The 25,761-nt window shown below is 35.8% G+C and overlaps 1 protein-coding gene across 3 annotated transcripts in view; it reads left to right on the forward strand.

Annotated features, from left to right (window-relative positions):
* tmtc3 (transmembrane O-mannosyltransferase targeting cadherins 3) overlaps positions 1–25,210 on the forward strand; it is a 35,857-nt gene extending 10,647 nt beyond the window's left edge. For all 3 annotated transcript variants that reach the window (XM_066723535.1, XM_066723536.1, XM_066723534.1), the window contains exons 7-14: positions 2,981–3,233; positions 4,547–4,695; positions 6,680–6,800; positions 6,997–7,108; positions 15,109–15,212; positions 18,632–18,801; positions 19,307–19,533; positions 22,446–25,210. In XM_066723535.1, the coding sequence (XP_066579632.1) occupies positions 2,981–3,233; positions 4,547–4,695; positions 6,680–6,800; positions 6,997–7,108; positions 15,109–15,212; positions 18,632–18,801; positions 19,307–19,533; positions 22,446–23,260 (1,951 nt within the window). In that variant the 3' untranslated portion in view covers positions 23,261–25,210. The remainder of the gene's footprint in view (positions 1–2,980; positions 3,234–4,546; positions 4,696–6,679; positions 6,801–6,996; positions 7,109–15,108; positions 15,213–18,631; positions 18,802–19,306; positions 19,534–22,445) is intronic.
* Positions 25,211–25,761: the final 551 nt, after the last annotated feature.

The raw sequence follows: 25,761 nt of genomic DNA on the forward strand, positions 1-25,761 counted from the left end.
AGCATGACTTAATAATTCACAAAATAATATGGGCAATGTTACAAAAAGAGACGCAACTTCTAAATTTGCAATGAGAAAAGCTTCAGATGTACAGTGAGGGAAAAAAGTATTTGATCCCCTGCTGATTTTGTACGTTTGCCCACTGACAAAGAAATGATCAGTCTATAATTTTAATGGTAGGTGTATTTTAACAGTGAGAGACAGAATAACAACAAATAAATCCCGAAAAAAGCATTTCAAAAAAGTTATAAATTGATTTGCATGTTAATCAGGGAAATAAGTATTTGATCCCCTATCAATCAGCAAGATTTCTGGCTCCCAGGTGTCTTTTATACAGGTAACAAGCTGAGATTAGAAGCACTCTCTTAAAGGGACTCTCCTAATCTCAGCTCGTTACCTGTATAAAAGACACCTGTCCACAGAAGCAATCAATCAATCAGATTCCAAACTCTCCACCATGGTCAAGACCAAAGAGCTGTCCAAGGATGTCAGGGACAAGATTGTAGACCTACACAAGGCTGGAATGGGCTACAAGACCATCGCCAAGCAGCTTGGTGAGAAGGTGACAACAGTTGGTGCGATTATTCGCAAATGGAAGAAACACAAAATAACTGTCAGTCTCCCTCGGTCTGGGGCTCCATGCAAGATCTCACCTCGTGGAGTTTCAGTGATCATGAGAACGGTGAGTAATCAGCCCAGAACTACACGGGAGGATCTTGTTAATGATCTCAAGGCAGCTGGGACCATAGTCACCAAGAAAACAATTGGTAACACACTATGCCGTGAAGGACTGAAATCCTGCACTGCCTGCAAGGTCTCCCTGCTCAAGAAAGCACATGTACAGGCCCGTCTGAAGTTTGCCAGTGAACATCTGAATGATTCAGAGGAGAACTGGGTGAAAGTGTTGTGGTCAGATGAGACCAAATTCGAGCTCTTTGACATCAACTCAACTCGCCGTGTTTGGAGGAGGAGGAATGACCCCAAGAACACCATCCCCACCGTCAAACATGGAGGTGGAAACATTATGCTTTGGGGGTGTTTTTCTGCTAAGGGGACAGGACAACTGCACCGCATCAAAGGGACAATGGATGGGGCCATGTACCGTCAAATCTTGGGTGAGAACCTCCTTCTCTCAGCCAGGGCATTGAATATGGGTCGTGGATGGGTATTCCAGCATGACAATGACCCAAAACACACAGCCAAAGCAACAAAGGAGTGGCTGAAGAAGAAGCACATTAAGGTCCTGGAGTGGCCTAGCCAGTCTCCAGACCTTAATCCCATAGAAAATCTGTGGAGGGAGCTGAAGGTTCGAGTTGCCAAACATCAGCCTCGAAACCTTAATGACTTGGAGAGGATCTGCAAAGAGGAGTGGGACAAAATCCCTCCTGAGATGTGTGCAAACCTGGTGGCCAACTACAAGAAACGTCTGACCTCTGTGATTGCCAACAAGGGTTTTGCCACCAAGTACTAAGTCGAAGGGGTCAAATACTTATTTCCCTCATTAACATGCAAATCAATGTATAACTTTTTTGAAATGCGTTTTTCTGGATTGTTTTGTTGTTATTCTGTCTCTCACTGTTAAAATACACCTACCATTAAAATTATAGACTGATCATTTCTTTGTCAGTGGGCAAACGTACAAAATCAGCAGGGGATCAAATACTTTTTTCCCTCACTGTACATGTAAAACTGTGTTTAGGATGTGTGTAAACTTGGTTTGCTAGATTAATCAATTTGAGTTGAGCCTCAGCCCACAGCAGATGTAAATTAAATTAGTACATCTAATTAAATGTTTGTGTCATCCCAAATAAAAATTAAATGCATGTAGGGATATTGTGAATGACTGAATTTAGTCAACAAAACAACCCTAATAAAAAGGTTGTATATATTCTTATCCTTTTAACTGTACTAATTTTGGAAAGGCCTGTACCGGTCAAAGACAATTTAAGCAATTTTCCAATATACATATAGGCTTAATTTAACATCACATATTTTGATAATAGATTTGTGCTTAGTATTTCAAAATACATAATTATTCAAGGTAGTCTCTTCAGCTGTTGAATCTCTATGAAAGAATAATCTAATGTTTAGATCAATAACTTTTTTCGATCATGTTCTCTTTTACTGATTTGTCCACAGTATTTTCTTATATCTCCTATGAGATTTAAGTGGCACTATTATCTCCTGGTGGGCACAGGCATAGGTTGTATAATAAAAAGCAACATTCTCAGATATGAATTTAGTGGCTGAACATGTGTGCACTTAAATGGGAACTATTGCTGGAAATGATTGGTTTATTTCTACTCACAAGTTCGCTGGAGTGTAGAAGTAAAGTATATGTGATTTTCTGTTCCATTCTATCATTTTAGTAACTTAAAACTTTAAAGTATAACCTTCATCACAATACTGGCTTCTGTAAGACCTGGTGATAGTTCCTGTTTAAGAAGGATAATGAATTTTCACATGGAATATTTCTGTACTGCTAAAGGAATGCATTAGTGTCTTTTTTTAATTTTTGTATTTAATGACTTGAATGATTGCTTTCCGTCATACATCAAATTTGTCTAGCTTTGATCATGACTTTTAGGAATTTATTAATTTGGAAGATGTCCAAACTTTCCACTTTTTCTGCTAGGGTAAACTGTTTTCTAAGTTTTCATACTCATTTAATTGCATCCATTTTATTGTTTCCATGTGCTAAACTTCAGACTGCTCTTGTATTTTTAAAAAAACAACAGGAAGTGCAAGCAAGATACAAAACTTAAAAACAAGTTGTTTTTTCTATATATATTTAGCATGTATATCTATCTATCTATCTATCTATCTATCTATCTATCTATCTATCTATCTATCTAGTGGCATATATCAGTAACACATTAACTGAAGCAAAATTGATTATTTTAATCTATTTATTGCAATCCTTTCAAATCTTCTAAAGTGGTGAAGGCCATTTTATTCTGTTGTGTGCTTTCTTTTTTAGATTTGATAACCCTGCAGCCGTTAGCCAGACTCCAGTGAGGCAACTCACGTTCAACTACCTCTTGCCTGTGAATGCTTGGCTACTCCTGAACCCATCAGAACTGTGCTGTGATTGGACAATGGGTACCATTCCACTGGTTGAATCCATACTGGATATCAGGAATCTTGCCACTGTATCTTTCTACTGTCTGCTTGGGTTGATGGTTTATCAAAGCCTCCGGTACTCTGAAAACTCATCCAAAACTGTAATCATGGTGAGGTTAAATTGTTTAATGTGAAATTATTTTATGTCAGTTTGCATTGGGATTAATCAGCTGTGTGCCCTGTTATACAATACACTTCTGTAGTAATTTGGTGAACCAGGAAAATATACATATTTTAAGGTTTTATTTGTATGTATTTTACAAAGGAATCTATACATATAAAAATACATATTTGAATTTAAACAGTAATAAACAGTAGAGGCATAAACTGTATGATAATCCCTAATCATAATGGTGCATTTAAAGTTCAGTTATATTTTGAAGGCAAATATCACAGATGGCCATATGCCCACATTTGATTATTATATATTTTTTTAAGCAGACACTACAATACAAAAGTTCAGCTTTAATTTAAAAATGAATGCTTTTGCAAAAGTAGTTAGATAGGTGATTTATCTCAGCTCTTGAGAAATACGCTAATGAGTTTCTATTCTGAAATATGAAGCGCTGCAATAGATTGTTTCCTTTTGTAAGCTAACAGCAGTTTATGAACTTGTCAGAGCTTTACTGTTTATACCCTTCTTAGTTGCCCCAGGGAGAAGCAGTTAATCATAATTAGTATTTTATTTCCCTAATATTACTTAATAAACCAAGGGATTTGTCCTGAACCGTTAAATAAGCAGGTTACATATTGATATCAGACTACATCTATTTTATTTGGCTTCACAGAAATGAATAATGGATAACAAATGTAAGATCTTGGTGACAAATTATTGCTTAAATTTACTCTGAAAGCAAAACATTTTTTGAAACAACATATAACCTAGAGATTACTTATTTCCTACTTAAGGAACTATGACACTTATAATAACTAAGTTCTGTACAATATGTTTTTATATTCCACCTTTTTTTATTAACTATTCCTACATACCACATAGATATTTAGAGCAGAAATTGTCTTCAACCAGATAACATTACTACAGCTTCTAATGCAAATATGGAATATTTGATGTATCATATGGAATTGCAATACCAAATTATAGCACATCTGTCATTAGTATTGATTGGAAACAAGAACAATGAACATTCTCAGCAATGCAGTCGTATCAGATGCTTTCACTCCTCATTCATTCTGTCTAAACAGTCAGAGATATAAGCCATATTGAAGTTATTCAATGTATACGTTTGTGTTCTTATAAGAGTCACTGTTAGAATAAGTTGCATTTCCCCTTCTCTTCTTGCATGAAATAATTTTCTACAATACGAAATGTATCCATTCCTTAAATGTACAACTAAAGAGGAATTGTAAGTGTGTTCAGTCCATGTTGTTTATTTTTGTTTCTCTCTCTCAAATATATATCTAGGCACTGTCTTTAATGGTTTTACCATTTATTCCTGCTTCAAATTTGTTTTTTCCTGTGGGGTTCGTTATTGCTGAGAGGGTCCTCTACGTTCCCAGCATGGGTTTCTGTATTTTAGTAGCACATGGATGGAGGAAAATTACTGATAGTGGGTGAGTGCAAGCTTAATTGACATTTGAATCTGATTTAACTAAAATTAAAAGTAACATTTGAATTCTAATTGATAGTTTCACAATGGAATGTAGTAGTATCCTGCAAATAATACTAAAAATAATGGCTGCATCTAACGATTATACAGGTCTTAGAATATTCTATTGCATTTTAACTTTATTATTTGAATATTCAGAATAAAAAATACTTTCTAAACCAAATATACATTTTATTGACAAATACAATTTTTATGCAGTTTTGCAACCATAGAAAAGCATACCATTGATCGAAAAAATACACTCCGGATACATTTGTTTTATCACTGTTATTTAAAACATTCTGTTCTTCTCCCCATAATATTCGCAATGTCTGCAACACTAAAGTACTGTACAGAAATTATCTGAGCTTTTTACAACAGACCGAAATTGCAGTGGGGTGAATTCAGAAAATAGTCTGGACTCGGGGTCTCTCATATTTCCAGCAGAGTAGAACAGCCTTTTAGGAGGCTTTGATGTTACAGGTATGCTCAAGTTAGCTCTTGCTAGCTTATCCAATGAAGGAAAGAGCATCTCAATGGATTTACACCAATGGAGGGAGTCTGATTTCCTTGGAAGAGAATTCTCTTCAAAGTACTGGATTAGTTCAATCCTTATGGCTTAGTTTTGACAATCATCATCCTCTCTTCTTTCCGAGTCTTCCCCATCACTTCTTGATGTATCTGCAAGCAAAACCTCTTGCATTGATTACTTCTTCAGCTTTCAAAAGCATATGCTTCCTGAAAAAAGGATCCAGGGTAGCTGCGAGGATTCCTAGATTTGGTGCGGGGTCATCTTCAGAGAAGATTGTCTCAGTCTCCCAAGCGTTCATTTATCTGCTTTTCAGCAGCTACAGCTGTCTCAAAGCCCCCAGTTTGCACTGATTTGAATAGGCCATACGACAATGTTGGCAGTACTGACACGGATGAACACAGTGGCACGCTCAAAATGCTCAACTGCAATTTTCAGTTCTTCCAGGGTTGTCCACTGCTCAGCTTGGAGATCAAGGTTTCTTCTTCCGTTCTGAGTCACTGAAGGGTCAGACAGTTTTCCTGTCACTTGCCACCTCTGCTCCAGCAGTTGGTTTCTCCTGTAGATAGTGCTGCTCCATCTGGTGCTGAGCATAAACCTATCTGGTGTTCCCATTTGCTGTTGCTTTATTTTCAGTTTGTTTGTTTGCGAGCTGACTGTTTTTTAAATGTTCAGCTAAACATCTTGCAGCTACATGGCTGTTGCTGATGCTGCGGAACTTCAATACATGGTTTATTACCAGTTGAAGGGTATGGCCACCACAGCCAGTACATCCCTGCCCATCCTAATTCATTTTCACAGACTACTACACTTGCACCAGTATCATGGTACAGACAGTATCGTGTTTGCAGACATTTCAAATTTTACCAGAATTTCTTCAATGCATTCATCTACATCGACTGATGTCAGTATTGACTCAAGTGGCTTTGTGGTAAAATGTACTGCTCTCAATGACCAGTCTTTCCCGACATAGTGGCAGGTCACCTAAAAATAGTTTTGGTTTTGAGCTTTTGGCAACATGCATCATTTTTCCCTCCATTAATGCTGTGAAGTGTGTTCCTGAGGGTAGATTGTATCCTGGATGGAATGTGTGAATCATCTTCTGACATTGGCAAAGTTCTCACGTCTCTGACAAGCATATTTAAAATGCTTTCAGTCAGAGTGTTTTCTTGCTGCAGGGAGTTTGAGACATTTTGATTTACAAAGTCATGCAGATGCCTTTGTGTTTTGCTTAAAAAAAATTAACATTTTAATAGACATATATAAATTGTTTATAATTTAACGTTGTATGTACAACTTAAGATAAAAAATAACTGTCAGATGTGCTCAGTGCCAATAAGTCAATATTATCTCTGGTTTGTATAAAAATAACATTTTGTATAATTTGTATTGTATTGTTTCTCATGTTTTCTTTATATAGTAATCTGAAAAAACTTTCATGGCTTGGCATGGCTATCCTGCTTGGAACTCATGCAGTGAAGACTGTTTATAGAAATTGGGACTGGGAGTCAGAGTACACACTGTTCACCTCTGCTTTAAAGGTATGAAAATAATTAAAAGTGAATTAATGTAGCATAACCGCAAACTTTTACATTCATAATAGAATGTCCCCAAGGTCTTTGGTTTGTTGTTTTTTTCAGTTGCAAACATACACATTTAGATAAGATCCACATAAATAAGTCTAATTGCAAGATTTCAAAGTACAACATGTTTAGTTTCTCAATTTCATTTTTCCAGGTCAATAAAAACAATGCCAAGCTTTGGAATAATGTTGGCCATGCGTTGGAGAACCAAAATAATTATGAAAGGGCTTTGAAATATTTTCTTCAAGCTACCAGAGTTCAGCCAGGTAAGATTCAACAACTTGCAGTGTTATGATGATTAGGGTGAAATAATTATATTACAAAGAAGTCACAAAGATTGAATCAATTAGTCGGACCTAAAGTGTGAACATTGTTATAGCCAGCTAGTACTATATGGATATATAGGATTGTGGACGCCGTGTGTAAGAACCACAGGGATCTCAGGTTTTTCCGGCATTGTCCGGGCTTTATTGAAAGTTCTGCACTTGAAAGAAAGGGTTTCGTTTACAAGCTTTCCATGAGTGCAAAAGGGAAATAATCCACAGAAATACAAAACGAAAACGGCTAACAAAACAAATGTTGTTCCTGGCAGGTTTATGGCAGGAGTAGGTTGAGGTTCAGTCCTCCTTTAGTTTGAACAGCTACTGTAGGAGGGAGAAGAGAGAGAGGTTAAAAAGCTGAAGCACAGCTGGTGCTAATGTCACAATCGCCGGAGTGCTCACTGCCTTCAGCCGTGAGCCTGCAGGCTGTTGACGAATCGGCTGACGATGTGGCTGCATCACATGTGCACCTAAGCAGTGCGCGTCAGCAGCAGCCGTGCATTGACACAGCGTCCTGTCACAAGAATTTTCTAAAACATTGTTTTAAACCAATTGTAATCATTACAGACCATCACATGGATTGACTACTTACTCATAAATAAGCTTTCATAAACAAATATAAGTATTTCAAATTATTGAAATGCAACTCTATAGGTTATCTCAGTGTAAAATAATGAATTGAATTAAAGGAATATATAATTGTGTACAAAATTGTGTAAAGTATTGTTAGTAAGATAACCATAGACATACCAAGCATTTAAGAATAAGAGAAGTGGATATTCGTATAGATTAGCCAATAACCAGAATTCTAAAGATGGTCTTATTTTAGTAAGGCTGGGTAAAAATGTATAGATTTTCTGATTAATTGCGATTCTGGTTTAGACAATCTGATATCGATTCTTTAAATCCCAAGATCGATCTTTTAAATCTATGCATTTTCACAGTGATTTAAGAAATGATGCCACCTGGCCAAACATATGCGTGAATTAAAAGAAAAGGAAAAAACGGCAAAAAGAAACTTTAAAGCACAAGTGCACATGCTCCAACCTCCGCTGTCATTCACCATGGCTTAACCCGATCCAGAAGCACCCCGACAATACGCCATTGCCCCCCCCCCCCCCAATCTTCAATACACTAAATGTAATGTATGTGTAGTTATTGCATGTGGTGACTTTGTTTTAATTATTTTTAAAAAGTGCACTTTTTTTGAACGACACACAACTCAGAGCATTGGTTAATTTGCCATTATTTCATGGTAGTTTATACATTGTTTTTTATTTGAATTTGTTATTTTTTGTAAAAACAAAAGCAATTCAATGTAACATTTTGGGCCTGGTCATCAATGTTTAACATTAATCTTTTGTAATCTAACATGTTATATAAGTTAGAGGGTTCCCAGTACAGTTCATAGCACTAATTATCCGAGAATCTCTCTCATAAGCAATATTGCTATTGTAATTATCACTATTCCCAAATTAAATCAAAATCGAATCGGGAGATCAGTGCCGTATAATGCAGCCCTATATTTTAGTGTGGTGTATCTAAATGCTTACCATTTTATCCACCACACTAGTAACTGGCAGAAGACTGTCTCGTTAAACTCCCCTGTGTGGTTCTTGTTGCACATTAATTTGTACACGGCAGTTCTTGCAAAAAAAATTTAGGAGATGAGGTTGTCCACATGATAATTTTTCTGTTGAGAGTTCTTGGGTATATGGCTATCACCGATTCTCTGTGTGTGGCCAATAAACTGAATTCAGTACTGACTGAGGAAAGATTTGCCAAGAATGCCCTGTATTTTGCCACGTTCAGAGACTTAACACAAGGACTTTGTCTTGTTGACCCTAATGCCACGCCACACCGCCCCCACCTCCACTCATGCTGACTGGTTTCCTTCACCGCTTTTTTTCATGTGACAAACCTCACGCATTGAGATGCCCTGCGACGGTAATACCGAGCACTGCTGTAAATTCTTCAATGGCATATAGATTCTGTTACTGGCACAGCCCTAGTCTTGATACTGGTCAAGCTCATAGCAGGCAGAAGATCATCACCTGATGAGATTTTGCAGATCACTCTCTGTGTGGGCACATTGGGGCCAATCCAATCCAAACTGTAATCTTTACTTAATATTCTGGCATTCCCAAAGATGTATGTGAGAAAAATAAAGATCAAAACAGAAATATTAGGCACTATTTTTGTATACCAGGTAATGCTTTCATATGGATAGATATAAACCTAGATTGTATGTTTATGACTTATGTTGTAAGTCGCCCTGGATCAGGGCGTCTGCCAAGAAATAAAAATAATAATAATAATTGAAACATTTTGATTATTCAATGAAAATAAAGGCTATTTTCAAATAATTAAATCTGTTTAAATCACTGTTTAAACCCCCCCCATTTTTTGTGTATGGTGTCACTCTGTTCTGTTAATCAGTCAATTTTTACAGGTATACCCCACGTTAATGCACAAAGTTATTAAATTAATACATAAAAATATTTGCAAAAAATGTTTATATTCAGTTAGGGCAATATGACTTAAAAATAATATCTCTGTCTTTAGAAGTTTGGGCGATATACAATATATATCTCGATATTTCTTGGTTTTTATCCAATCAAGCCACAAAATAAGACCAAAGACATTCAAACTACAAGTATTTTGTTAATCCTTCAATTAGCAAAACTAACAAATACTACCTGCAGGCTTTCATGGTAAGTATATGCAGAATGCAACACATTAGTGTTAGTAGTGTTGTGTGTTATGTTGTTATGGGATATATATATACACACACACACATAAGTTTAAAAATAGCTAGGGTTAAAATAGTTTTAATAAATCTTAAATGCGGGGTGCCTTATCCCAGGGATTTTATATAGAACAATTATACGGTTAAGGAAGGATGGACAGCAGCTCCCGTCTAAAAACAGTCCATATTCAACGATGTCTCAAAAATTATTTATTAGAGAAAAAGTGAACATTATAATGCTTATGTGTTTTGACTTATCTTCCTCAGAGCACACATATAAATATACACATTATGATTTACTGTCACATAACAATAACACAAGTAATAGTAATCACGCAACACATGCGCTGTAATGGTACAGATTCAGGGAGATTTAGCACAGCCGGGTTTATAGTGGCGCATTTAGCATCTGCTAGACAGGGACATTTCTTCTCTGACTGTCGCGTTTCGATTCTTCTTACCGGTACAGCACGTTGTTAAAACAATAATAATAATAATAATAATAACTGTTGAACCACTTCACCATCTTAATAAAAAGAAAATTATACTTTCTGCATGTGTTTGCATTGCTTTCCAATTTATTAAAATGCAAACAAACTTTATTATTAATTGTATACAAATGATATCAATCTAAATTAGCGGGGGTGGGGTGCTTGCAGACGACGAGAGCGGGGCGCAACGTGTGCGCTTGTGCATTAAAGTATCTTTTGGTTGTGTTGGTTATTGTGTGTCAGTTCACTCTCCTCCATGTCTGTCTGTGTTTCTGATGCTCATTTCTACCTGCATCCAGCACGTGTGTAAGAACACAAAGCGTCCTAATGACGTAAAATACTGCCGTAAAGATTGCAATTTGCGACACCACGATATAAACGATATAGCATAATATGAAACGATAGACGTTTTTCTATCGTCATACGATATATATCGTCATATCGCACAGCCCTATGTTCAGTCATTTAAAAACACAATTATTCAAATCCACAATTAATCAAAATTAAAATAAAGTGTATGCTCCCTGCAGCCATACTAGATTAGTTTCGCTTAGATCGTCAGTAAGGAGCCAAGAACTTCGGTGTGGCAGATTTAAAAAAAAATACAATTTCAACAAAACTGTGAATTTATTGAGTTTATTATTGTTACTTGTGTTTATTAATTTATTAAACACATATTCTGCACATTTATATTAGTATTTAACTAATTGTCATGTTTGTTTTCACATTTCTGAAACCTATGCCCAGTAATTCTATATATTTATCAGCCTGTTTAGCACAAATTTCATTTTGCAGTTTGTTTAGGACCCTATCCCTATAACTATATTTTGTTCTGCCTTTGCAGGACTGTCTCCCTAGATTGCCTTTAAGACGCATGTACTTGCAATGGACCATAGATTCTCAGTTTTTATAAAGTAAGGAGACAGGAAAGATCAGTGGAGAGGTTAAACCTGATTTCATGCAAGCTGTCACTTGTTATCACGTTATGTGTGGCATCAAGAAGTAGGCCTATGTACTTTTTTAACAATGAATGCTGTTCATATAGGTTTTAGAATTAATTGGAACCTAACATTGTTTTTTTGCTGACATCCTGGATCATAATCATATACATTATTTTAGATTATACATGCTTTACTGTCATAACTAAGTCAACTTTTAAAACTTATTTCAGAAATAATATGAATACATATTCAACTTTACAAACTACATGATAGGTATTTGAAATATAATGAGATCCTTCAAGCTCCTGTCCATTTTTGAAGGACTTTGGTTTTAACCGCTTTGATTCAAATTTCAAAACATGAAGTATGTTTAAGATGAGTAAGTAGATAATGTTACAAAATTACGCCTATGCCAGAAAAGAAAGGGCTCATCTAGCAGTACAATGTAATGTTAGAATGTTGGGAAGTTTTTAACCTTTGGGAAAATCCCTTATTCTGTCTCAACAACCATTTCCTGTTGTATCTTATTTTTATATTTTTTTATTTGTAGTAGTATTGCTGTTGTTGTTTTTTTGTTTTGTTTTGTTTTTACCGACCAGGTCTAAACATGTTTGTTCTTTTATATGAGAATGAAATTCAAGAAAAACACCTGAACCATGGAAAAGGCCCAGGGCATTTCTCTGATTATTAGAATGCAATGTTAATGCAACAACTGTCACTGTAAATGGTTGTGCAGATTCTTCGGTAATTCAGATAATTAACCAATTTAAGATTAATAAAAATCAGAGATTTGTCATTCTGAGGCAAAGCATCTGAAAGATTTGCAAAGATTTGCAACTCTGAATCTGTGTTTCATATTTAAGCCATTTGTTATGTTTGTTAGGCATTTGTATGAAAACTCTAAAGATGTAAATCAAAGCATATGAAGGATTGTGCCAAATTGATGTTATATGTTGGGTGAAAACTGTACAAATCCATCGAAAGCCATTTCCTTAAGGGAGTTGATTCAGAACATGTAAAGACATTGGTTAAGAAATCCTGGCATGGATTTGGATAAATGTCAGAAGCCGCAGTCACAATCCTGTAATAAAACAGCTTGTGGTTTCTGATTTAGAAAAAAAAAAAAACATAAAAAAGTAGTTGAACATAGTTTCTAGTAACATAAATCCTTTTTGTAGAATTCAGATCTGTCTATGAATTGTTTTGAAGTTCATGCCCTCAAGTCTCACTTTAAGTCCTAAAAACTGAATTACTTTCCCAGGGTTTTCCAGTGCTATGCTATTAGCTCAAAGTACTAATCAGAACTGACATACTTCATTGTTCTGTAATTGTAGGTTAAAGTTAGTCAGTTTCTCCAGTGTTGTGTGGTACACAGTATTTGAAATCATGAGTGCTAAACCTTTCAGCTGAATTCCTCTATCATTAGCCAGCAAATTTTCCATAAAGAACCTGTTACACTGATGCATCCACTATACACTATACACTATACCCCCATTATACTACTGCTTCTGTGGTTACAAACAATCCCTCATATTAACCTCCGTCTAATTGGAGAACAAACACCTGAGCTGCGTTGATTGATACCAGGTCTGAGAGAGAACTCGAGTTAAACCATAATACAACTAGTGCTACATACAGGGAGGGAAAAAAGTATTTGATCCCCTGCTGATTTTGTACGTTTGCCCACTGACAAAGAAATGATCAGTCTATAATTTTAATGGTACGTGTATTTTAACAGTGAGAGACGGAATAACAAAAAAAAAAAAACAGAAAAACACATTTAAAAAAAGTTATAAATTGATTTGCATGTTAATGAGGGAAAAAAGTATTTGATCCCCTATCAATCAGCAAGATTTCTGGCTCCCTCTCTTAAAGGGAGTGCTCCTAATCTCAGCTCGTTACCTGTATAAAAGACACCTGTCCACAGAAGCAATCAATCAATCAGATTCCAAACTCTCCACCAGGGCCAAGACCAAAGAGCTGTCCAAGGATGTCAGGGACAAGATTGTAGACCTACACAAGGCTGGAATGGGCTACAAGACCATCGCCAAGCAGCTTGGTGAGAAGGTGACAACAGTTGGTGCGATTATTCGCAAATGAAAGAAACACAAAATAACTGTCAGTCTCCCTCGGTCTGGGGCTCCATGCAAGATCTCACCTCATGGAGTTTCAATGATCATGAGAACGGTGAGGAATCAGCCCAGAACTACACGGGAGGATCTTGTTAATGATCTCAAGGCAGCTGGGACCATAGTCACCAAGAAAACAATTGGTAACACACTACGCCGTGAAGGACTGAAATCCTGCAGCGCCCGCATGGTCTCCCTGCTCAAGAAAGCACATGTACAGGCCCGTCTGAAGTTTGCCAGTGAACATCTGAATGATTCAGAGGAGAACTGGGTGAAAGTGTTGTGGTCAGATGAGACCAAAATCGAGCTCTTTGGCATCAACTCAACTCGCCGTGTTTGGAGGAAGAGGAATGACCCCAAGAACACCATCCCTACCGTCAAACATGGAGGTGGAAACATTATGCTTTGGGGGTGTTTTTCTGCTAAGGGGACAGGACAACTGCACCGCATCAAAGGGACGATGGACGGGCCCATGTACCGTCAAATCTTGGGTGAGAACCTCCTTCTCTCAGCCAGGGCATTGAATATGGGTCGTGGATGGGTATTCCAGCATGACAATGACCCAAAACACACAGCCAAGGCAACAAAGGAGTGGCTCAAGAAGAAGCACATTAAGGTCCTGGAGTGGCCTAGCCAGTCTCCAGACCTTAATCCCATAGAAAATCTGTGGAGGGAGCTGAAGGTTCGAGTTGCCAAACGTCAGCCTTGAAACCTTAATGACTTGGAGAGGATCTGCAAAGAGGCATGGGACAAAATCCCTCCTGAGATGTGTGCAAACCTGGTGGCCAACTACAAGAAACGTCTGACCTCTGTGATTGCCAACAAGGGTTTTTCCACCAAGTACTAAGTCGAAGGGGTCAAATACTTATTTCCCTCATTAACATGCATGCGTTTTTCTGGATTTATTTGTTGTTATTCTGTCTCTCACTGTTAAAATACACCTACAATTAAAATTATAGACTGATCATTTCTTTGTCAGTTGGCAAACATACAAAATCAGCAGGGGATCAAATACTTTTTCCCCCCACTGTATCAAGAGAATTTTGTATTGGATTGTTATCATGCTGAAATGTTGCATAAGCTTGAGCTTCAAGACAGAGCGCATTGTTTTTGAGTAAAATATTCTTCTATACTTCCATCCACCCCTCAGTTATAACAGGTGCAGAGGATGCAAAGCAGCCTCAAAACTAAACGGTTCTGCCTCCTCACTTCACAGAGAAGTCTGTAAATAGTGATTAGTCAGTTGATAATGGTTAACAGAACAGAAAGTCATGATTAACTGAAATAGTAGAGGCAAGTAGGGTTTATTGTAATCTTGGGAACAGTGGCACATTGTATGTTTGACTAATGAGTTGGAAAATATGTTTTTGGATGTCAAGAAAAATAGTAGGAGACACTATGTAAACATTGCCAAGCCCATTAAAATTGCCATAAAACTGCTATTCCCCCTAATAACACTACATAAGTCACTTTCAGACATGGCTATACTTTTAGTTTTGAAGTATTTCCATGCAATACCTTTATAACATTAATTTGATTATTCTCTAATTGTATTAATTTGCATTGCTCATTAAAAACAGTGTGTCATTGTTTTTATAATGTTGGATGAAACTCACTTTTTAATCATTGGTCTTAGATGATATTGGTGCCCACATGAATGTAGGAAGGACATACAAAAATCTGAACAAAACCAAAGAAGCTGAAGATGCCTACCTGATTGCAAAATCCCTCATGCCACAGGTATGTAATTAAGGTTAGAGCTGCCAAGAAAAGTAGGAAAATGTATGTTAGTAATAAAAAAATACAAATCAACAAATCCATAATATGAAAACACACATTATATAGTTTTGTATATTTCAGAGGTTTTGTTTGGTATGTTTTTCATTACAGTAGTGTTTCCATTTGTGACCAGTTTTCAACAGCTGTTTTTCCCATTTTTGTGAGGATATGTGTTAATCTTGTTATAGGCTTATTATTGTACAGTTTATTATTAGAAGGAAGCCTACTGCTTCAAAATATGAATTCTGCAATGCATTTTATATCTTCTATAATTCATAGCCTGTCTCTAACTAAACTTAAAAAAAATATTTTTATTGTATTTTTCACATGAGTGAGACTAAGAATATGACCAGTGCTTCCTGGAAAAGAAAATGACTTTTGAAGTCATAACTTGCTATACTAGCTTCCTCTTCCACCAAACTGCTCTTTTTCAGTTGATTATATATTTTTTACTGCTGTTTGGAGTAGCACAGGAATATACATTAGAATGGTAATTTTATGAAGTCTTGCATGTACTGAAAATACTGCCAGATAGATACATAATACTAGATACTCTCCATATGATTACAGAGAAATACCTGTAAAATATGTTGGTTATTCACAATCTATGCATTATTGGTTGTGTTTATTGTCACACTTAATTTGTTGAAAACAATCTTTCCATTGCTGTTTTTGATTCTATTGGTCCACTTTGCAACTGCATACCCTGACTTGAACATTGCCAGCAAAAATACACTAGGTCACACACAAACCTCAGCAAACCCTGTTGATTGACTGTTGTTTAATTAACCATCACAGTTGTGAGCCCCAGAATGGTTTTTGGGCTATTTTTCACTTAGTACAGATGGAGTCATGCAAAACAGTTTTGATCCATTCAATCCTATCCATAACTCTGTCTATGCAAATGGGTTTTGAGATTTAACACTCATAAATTATTTATTATGATAGTTGCACTGCCATAGAAATTGAAATAAAAAATATGGCAGTCAACATTGTTCAGGAAGTGTTAACAATATTATAGTTATATCCAATATGACATTGAACATTTCGGTATAGGTTTGATATAATATCCTACATCACTAATATTGGTGACAAACTCAGTGTCTGTAGTGTCACAGTGTCTTCTGGTTTTTGTTCCAGCCAAGATCCCAGGAATCTACTTGGTTTAAATAGCCGTTAAACTGGATGAAGTTAATACCTCTCTCCAGGGTGCAAATGTTGTTATAGACATGATCTTTTAATTTACTTCAATTCAAGTTTTAGTTTTTATAGCACCCTTCAGAGAATTGCCACAGCAGCAGATTGTCTTGTTAATAAAAATAAAGTAAACCATTAGACATAGAGGAGAGAAAAGCAGACTGACTGTTAAACAATAGATAGATCTCTGGGGGTCAGTGGTTTAAAGCGATTTGAAGAGGATCCGACGATAAATGGAAGACAGTCTAATAATTTAACTGTAAAATATAAAAAATGCTGTATGGTTAATATAACTAGGTTAATTATAAAATGTTGAAGCCACTGTTGGACAATAAAACAAAGAAAAGACACCTTCCAGAAACTCACATTTGAGTAAAACGTGAAGCCTTCCCTGAGGCATAATGGCATAACTCAACAATTACTACTATTCGATTTAAGAGAAACTATGATTAAAATGGGGGGGGAAACATTCTGCAGTTAGATTTTTTGTTTTTTGGCACAAGTTTTATTGGGTGGACCAGCTTTCTTATTTTCACAGTTTTCATTAGTATTCTGCCTAAAGCCTTAAAGAATATGATTATACTACAGGTTCTCTCACAAGCAGTTCAACAGTATAATTAAACTGTCAGAATATAGATATTTTCTAAAGATTGTCTGACATTGAATGGCTTTGTTTAACTGTTTCTGTAGACATCCCTCTACCACATATTTTGTTTTTAGAAATACTTGAAATGTTATATTGTAACCCATGAGGGGTTGTCAAGGTGCTGGGCTCTGTCAATAGGTGCAGTATCAGACACACGACCCCCCAAAGCCAAACTCCCAATGCCCAACGCCCCTCACATGGGAGCCCTACAGGTCACGTCCTGCTCAGTGCTGATTCATCCTCCCGGGTTTCTGGGAGACATATTGCTGGTGTAGTCTTTGATATTAGGGGGAAAACATTTTGTAAATTACAGTAGTCATTTGTCTATGCATCAATCAGAACATGCTTTCTAGTAGATGAGGACCCTAGCTTTCCAAAACTAAGTTTGTTTCTTCCATTTGAGAGATTTGTTCTAATGAAATACGTGTACAAGAGTGTATAAATGAACAAACACAACATTTCATTCATCTCTACCATCCTGTAAAGCTGTAATTAGTTTAATGAAGTAATTATCTAATGATGAAAGATTTGCTTTAATATTTTATTCTAGACATGTATTCAAGTAAGAGGGTAGACTGCTTTATTCTTCTTGTGTGGCAGATGGATTAGCTACATGTTGTCTGTCTCTAGAGGTTAATCTCTATGAAAACATAACCCAATAAAAAATAAAGATAGATTCCTGGTATTTATAAAACATACATTGTTTAATATACCACACGCTGTCAAAATGTTATAATGTTCTACATGTATTCACTTAATAATTTCAATGATCAGTCTGTAATCAATTATATATGCAACTCTTATGTAATTTTCCAAATAAAACATACTAATAGATTATTATCTTGGTTGTTGCACAGCTACAGTGATGTCAATGAGGTTACTAAGGTACCCCAAACTTTATCAAACTCCTTTCAGTCTTTTGTTCTCTAAATGATCTTGAAGGAAATTGTTTTTTCTGAAAATCAGCTACAAAGAAACTACTGAACCTGACCTGCCTGGAGCAAAATACATAAAGCTGAAATTCAGACTTGGGTTACACAATTCGACTGCAACAGTAATAGACAGTATGCTTTGGCATCTAGACAGAGCAGGGTCCCACATCTGTCTCATGTGCACATATTTTTCAGTTAAAACTAGGATCTGTCATTGTGTGGGATTTCTCAAGTGGTAGAACACAACTGGTCATGCCCAGTCAGGGTTGGCTGGATAAAGATTCCTTGCCATTTCCTCTTAGCTTGCAAGGCACCTGTGTAAGATTAGTATAGATGATCTATCGCTCAAGGGTTGTAGTGGAGAGCCATATTGTTTTTGACATGCGAGTCCCAGGTTAAAAGAAAAAATGTTGGAGTATTTAGTCTTGTGATAAGATAGTAATGCATTTCAAAACAAAATATTTATAAATGCATCATCATTGCACTGCACTCCGCCGACATCATATTTAACCTTTTATATCTTCATTTAGGTGTTAATCTGTTTGTTTTAAGATGATATGCTTCAAAAATCTGTAAATAATAGTTAATTTTTGTTTACTATCTAGATCATTCCAGGAAAAAAGTATGCAACCCGTGTTGCACCCAATCACCTTAATGTTTACATAAACCTTGCAAACTTAATACGGAATAATGAATCTCGCTTAGAAGAGGCGGACCAGCTGTACCGACAGGCGATCAGCATGAGACCCGACTTCAAACAGGCCTACATTAGCAGGTATGGGAATAGTGTTTGGTTAACACGGAACCTGACCTTCTATTGCTACAGTAAGAAAATATTTTTAAGGAAAAGCTTTGCTTGGTTTTCTTTCATTGCGGGTGCCACATTATTCTACAGTTGTGAAACAGGCACATCAATTGTCACTCATAAATGCCCGATGGGAATGTGAACTTTTACAGTGGCTAATAATACATCAAGATCTCCTTGAGGTTTTATAATTTATAGATCACAGTGATGTAGTTTATACAGAGCTCTTGAGGGGCGGGTGAATATTTGTCTCTCACACACGCTTAGAGTTTACTTTGGCATCAGTTTTTCGATTCAAGGAAGCTGCAACTTTCCATTTTACTCTTTTTTTTATGATTTTAATAATGTACTTTGATTACAGTGTTAGAAATCAAGTATTCAACAGAGAATTGTAATTTTAGTGTAATTGTGTATTACGTATATCACATTGAATGATATATCAACCTAAATGTTTTAAACCTCACTTTTTCAACAGAGGAGAGCTTCTGCTGAAAATGAATAAACCAGTAGAGGCACGGGAAGCTTATCTCAGAGCCTTGGAACTGGACAGGACCAATGCGGACCTGTGGTATAACCTTGCCATTGTTAACATTGAAATGAAGGAGCCCTCTGAGGCTCTCAAAAACTTCAACCAGGCTTTAGAGTTAAATCCAAAACACAAACTGGCACTCTTCAATTCTGCCCTTCTAATGCAAGAGTCGGGTAAGTAGTCCTAAGTTTTCATGAATGTTTCAAGAATCAAGTTCTTAGTGGACTTATTCGACTAGCAAAATATGTCGTCTTCTATTTCAGCCGTCGAATAGTCATTTAGCTACGTTGCCTCTATCTTAGCTGTTCTTATTAATATCATTGATCTTAGCCCTTTCGCCTAATATCCTTGGCCCATATTCCTAGCTCTGTGAGAACAAGTTTCATTCCCAACAGCAGTAGGTGGCAGTAATGCATCACTTGGTTTGTCATCCACCAGTATGCGCCTCACTGGAAAAAATGTCTGAACCTGCACGTCACAGACAGCCTACTGCGCAAAACAAAACTTGGGCGACAGCATCGAAACTGGGAGTATTTGTTAGAGAAAGAAAGATAATCATATGGTGCTTTGTGGATTGTGTAAATCAGAATTAGCTTTCCAAAAAAGCACATGCGACAACTTGAGCACTTGAAACGAAACGCATGGTAGGTTTTTTCAACGTTGCTAGTAATAGGGCAACTGTGGTATTAATTATGAAATTGCACTGACGAAAGTGTTGCATTTACTCTGCTTGCCTCCGATGTAAGGTTTTCTCTCATGCTAATCTATGCAAAAGTCTATATATTACATACTTACATGCACGTAATTTTGGATATAGTCTTTTGAAACAATTGTAGCATCTGGGCGCTATGGAGGACAACAGGACTGAGCAATTAACCACTTCAATACCATGGTGTATGCATGCATGTCAAATGAAAACACTCAGTACCATCTAGTTTCATGTCATTCCCAAAGCCAGTGACCATACTGTAGAATGTGAATTGAAAGCCGGGGATGGCGATCATGCCATGTTTTCATCCAGTTGCATGTTCTTTAGAGCCTCCATGTTCCTGTGTGTGTCTAGAAGTCTTCTGTCTATTGTGGCAGTTCATTCACCTTTTACAAGTAAATACATAGTTTTATATTATAATTGCTAGTTTTATCTTTAGTTGTACTTGTTTAGTTGTAGTTTTTAGCAAGAGCTATACAGTGCTGCGGTGAGATACGTTCAGAAAACAGTGCTGAATAGAAGGCAATGAAGTAGCGTTTGTGGCAGCCAGATCCATCAAAATGCTGCGCGGAGCCGGTAGCACATCTGTAGTGCTATCTTCCAGCTTATTGTATTGAATATTTCAATACATTGCACAGAGCAAGCCACTGAAGTTTTGATAGAGATTGAGTTTTAGTTGATATTTAGTTTTCATTTCTTTTTACAGCGTTTCAGTGTATTGTTTATTATTATTGTTTCAGTGTATTCATATTTTTATTTTCATTGTAGTGTTTGTTTTTATTACAAAAGTTTGTTATTTATTATGAAATATAATATTGTAAACAAAAAATGCATTGTTTTCTTTGTGCAAAAAACCTTGTACTTATCTCTTTCCTGAACATGGATAAAGGAGCATAAAGGGGTAATGAAAAACACAATTTGGTAATTTTTTTTGTATTTCATTCATATAGTTACATTTTAAAGCAATTTCAGGCATTAAATCATTATCATTATTTTCTAAATCTGGTACCTGGGAACGGTTTTAATTTTTTCATCTGGAGTTGAAGTGATTAAGTGTAATGTAAAATGTCTAGTCCTCCTCAGGCAATTAGAGCCCTGTATTTACAGAGTTCAGTAAACTTGAGAATAGGATGCCATGTTGGCACCAGGACCCCATAAGAATGCATTGATAATAAAACAATGTTTTTGTTGTTGTGATTATTCGAATAATTGATTGTTTTATGTATAGAATAATCAATTATCATAATAATCGAAGCTGCAGTCCTAGTGGTATCTGTGTTAACCTTATTTGTTTCATGCTTCTGTGTTTATTTAGTTCAGTTGTAGAAATGGTACACATTCATATCTCAGACTTGTGCTTACTTGCCTATTGTATTTAACAGAGAATGGATAATAAACAGTACAGACTACTTTTTAACACCATAATCTATGTTTTTAAATCTGTAAACCTCAAGGGTTTCATTTTATTGGTATATTTTATATTTTCTCTAGGACCAATGTATGTCAAAAATGATTGTTTGAAAAGATTTACATATTTTGCATGTGAATTATGAATAAAACAGGTTCATTTATATTTAAATGTATATGTAGCCTACATTATTCTTCTGTATTTGTTATGAATAGAATAGGTGGACAAGAGTCAACATTAAATTATGTGGTAGTTAGAATAAATTATAGCATCTACGTAAAGTGGCATCAGTATGAGTAATGAGTTACCTGCTTAGAAATGAATAAATAAATAATGACTTGGAAGGATTTGGGAGAAATTACCTAGCAATATGTTCAGTAGAAGAAATTACAGCTCTCGGGGGGCAGTAGTTCATGTTTCAGATCTTTATTTCAGTACACAAAACCAGTTAAATCATTCAACCTCTCTCATATGTAGCCTTCCAGGAATGAGTGCATTGATCAGAAGTGAAAGGTGTGTGATTTAGATCCCCAAAGAAACGCTGTGATTCACACTTTGTCATTTTTCAACAATTATAAGTGAATATTACTGTTTATGCAAACCATGTGCGTTTGCAGAGTAAATTAATAATGTCACTAATATGTAGGTTTAAATGTTATTGAAAATTTAATTTTGGGTAACAAAGTGAATCAAAGTCTGTATTTTTGGAGGGGCTGCGTTATGCTAGACAGAAGATTGTCAAGACTGTGTATGCATCTGCCTTACTGTGTAATTTTGCATCTACACTATACATCCTCCTGCAGACATTTGTTGTGATTTATTTTCTATTTTTTATTACAATGCACAAAGTAACCTAAGGAATGTGTGCCTTTGCTTCCCTGATGCCTTTTTTTTTAAACTATCACTTAATCCTGTAATTATGAAATCATGCTGACAGACACTTTAATGGCAGCTCATTCGTTTTCTAGGTGATGCCAGGCTCAGACCAGAAGCTAACCGGAGGTTTCTCATTTATATCGAGGAGGACCCAGGTGATGCAAATGGGTACTTCAACCTTGGGATGCTTGCTATGGACGACAATAAGAACAAAGAGGCAGAGAAATGGATGAAAAAGGCCATCAGACTGCAGCCAGGTTTTCGGAGTGCACTTTTTAATTTAGCTCTTTTGTATTCCCAGACGGGGAGAGAACTGGATGCTTTACCTGTCCTCAGTGAGTTATTAAGATATTATCCACAACATACGAAAGCCCTGATCCTTAAAGGAGACATTCTGATGAACCAGAAAAAAGACACTAAAGGGGCCAAGGAATGCTTTGAAAAGATTCTTGAAATGGACCCTACCAACGTGCAGGGGAAGCACAACCTCTGTGTGGTTTACTTTGAGGAGCGTGACCTTGTGAAAGCCGAGAAGTGCCTGGTCGAGACCTTGGCCCTTGCTCCGCATGAGGAGTACATTCAACGCCATTTGAGCATAGTTAGGGGCAAGATTGCTGCTTTGAATGCTGCAGGACAAGAGGGATCTCCAGTAGATGGCAACCAAAGCCCAGTTGTGGAGGAGAAAAAAACAGAGTCAGAGAAGGCCAAGAATGACAAGAATGCACGGAAATCCTCCCCTGCGAAAAACACCAGCCAGAGCAAAGAGCAGCCGAGAAAGCAGGAGAACGCACAGGCTGACAAGCGGACTAAGACCAAATCTACAAAAGAGATTAAGGAGATTGAAAAGAAAAGGGAAGCGGCCTTAAAGAGACTGGAAGAGATTGAACGTATTTTAAGTGGTGATTAACATTATTATTTATCAGTGGACAGTATATGTTTGTTTTTTTACTGCTGGAAAAAAAAAATTGAGAACAATTCTTATCTTTAAGCATGCCTCAGTATTCCCAGAAATTCTCACAAATGCAAATACAGTAACCCAATTATAACAACAACATATCTAAAATCAAAACAGTTCTGTTCCCCCTCCCCCAAAACAAATATATATGTTTTTACATTATTTTGGAGGAGTGGCGATAAGGTGAAAAAGCACAATATTTTCTGTATCCATTTTGAGAATTTTTTAAGTCACAGTGTTTGTCTTCAGAATGTGATGGTTAACACATTTCAGTTGGTTCCTCTGTGTCCTTAGCACTTGTATTGATCACTGGATGTTTTTATTTGATTTCCTTCCTTTATTTTGGGTTTGTGTGATTTTCTTCATCAATAGGACTTATCAATTTAAAGACCATAGTTTTGTTGACAATAAAGGGAAATTACAAGACGCTTGTTCTCAAGGAGGATCTGTGAAATAATTATTTAATCATTTTAACATCTGCTCGTTCACTGCATTACATCACACTAAACCATTCAGAAGCTATTTTCGTATTTCTGTGCTTCCTATAAATAAACAGTTTTTGTCATTTGAGTTTCCTTTAAGAACCCTCTGCTTTGTTTTAATATTGTTTTTTCGTTGTATGACTTCATAGTTTGTATTTAGCCTCTGAATCCATTAAAACCACAGCTTGGGTAATCTTGTGTCACTGATGCCAAGTCCTAGAACCACAAAGTATAACAGCAGCCAGCAGTGTTTTTTCATATTTTTTGTTGTCATGAAATCTAAATTCTGGAAAGCATGTGTAGATTTTTAGATTTTTCTCATAAAGCCCATGTTGTTTCTATAAAGATATCTTTAAGGTTTAATACATAATTAGATTTGCAAACCCCACTACTTTTTCAATGAACTCCTACATTGTGTAATTATTTGAAATTGTACAATGTATAGCCACTTGTGTTAATTTCACAGCTTCATATAATATTAATTGCATTTAAGACTGTCCTCCATTAAGGATTTTTAAAAACAATTGAACCAAAATTGTTTTCCCCCAATTAATGTTTAAACATACATTGAAATTGTTCAAATATATTCAACTAATTAATTTTAAATGTATATTTAAATTTATACAATATTTATTTGTAAACGCAAAAGATGTGACTCTTCATGTGCAGTATGAAGTGTCCACAAAAATGTTATAAAAGTAACTCCTATACCGTTTAATTTAATGTATTGATTTGACTAACCTGTACTGTCGTGAAAGTGGAGTATGATAGACTGTATGTTTGCATAAATTATTTATAAAAACTTACTACTGCATTGGCAGTCTCTGACCTCTTAAAAAAGCACGTTTGCATGTACACAAGAAAATCTGTCATCAAGAAAAAGATTAATTATACACAATACACTGGAAGTTCATGTATGGTGTTTTTTTAATAAACTATTTAGTTTTCTGCTGAATTTTGTCGTACACAAAATTAAGTTCTATAAAAATTGCTTTCTCACATCGAATAATTGTTTATACTCTATCTTAAAGAGAAGTCTGACAAGCATGTACATCTGTAATTTAGGTTTCTAATTTCTTTAATCTTCAGGTTTTTTCTTTTTTTTTTGTTAAATTCTTCAAACTCAGACATGCACAGTCCTTACACTTCATAAGAGCTTCAGCAATTTACTGATTTGAGATTTAATACATTGAGAACCATTGTTTTATTAATGTTTTTGTAAAATGTTGTCATTGTTTTCCCTTTGAATAGTTTTTGTCCCCAACATGAATATGGTTCTGATCAAAAATAGGTTTATTCTAAAACTATTGTATTAAATGAAAGCCATCTTTATTCATTTTTAATGTAATATGTTTTATTGGTGTCTGAAACTGAATTGGTGATGGGGCTAGCAATTTTTCAATAAAGGCTGTTTACACAAGGTATGTTGTTAACATATGTTACAGTGACAGCACTTTTGTGATTGTACTTATGTGAGGTTATTGTTTTTGCTAATCAAACTTAAGATCAATATGTAAATAATGAAATAGACCAATTAAAATGCATGAAACAGTTTCCCCATAGACATTAACTGTCTGAAGGACATGTAGTTTTACAAAATTAGTCAATAAAAAAAAATATTGTTGCTAACTGACACATAAAGTGCAGTGTTAATTGCAGAATGGGATTAAAAAAAAAAAAATCTTATGGCAATTATCTGGCCAGTTTAACAACTGTGCTGGTAAACAGGTGCTACACAACATGTTAAAACTGAAAAGATAATGGGTAAAGTATGAATTGGAAGTTCTGACTTATCTACTGTACTTTTTTAAATTATGTATCTGTTAAAGATACCTACTGTAAAATAATATTAAAAGAAATTAACTTGGTTTTATGGGATGTCTGGGGAAAAAACAAGATGGTGATTAAAATTTAAGTGATTTAGTCGTGCATTAAAGAGGGCAAACGTCCCTCAGATTAGTTTTTTATTTC

The sequence above is a fragment of the Amia ocellicauda genome, chromosome 15, assembly GCF_036373705.1.
Source record: "Amia ocellicauda isolate fAmiCal2 chromosome 15, fAmiCal2.hap1, whole genome shotgun sequence".
Lineage (NCBI taxonomy): Eukaryota > Metazoa > Chordata > Actinopteri > Amiiformes > Amiidae > Amia > Amia ocellicauda.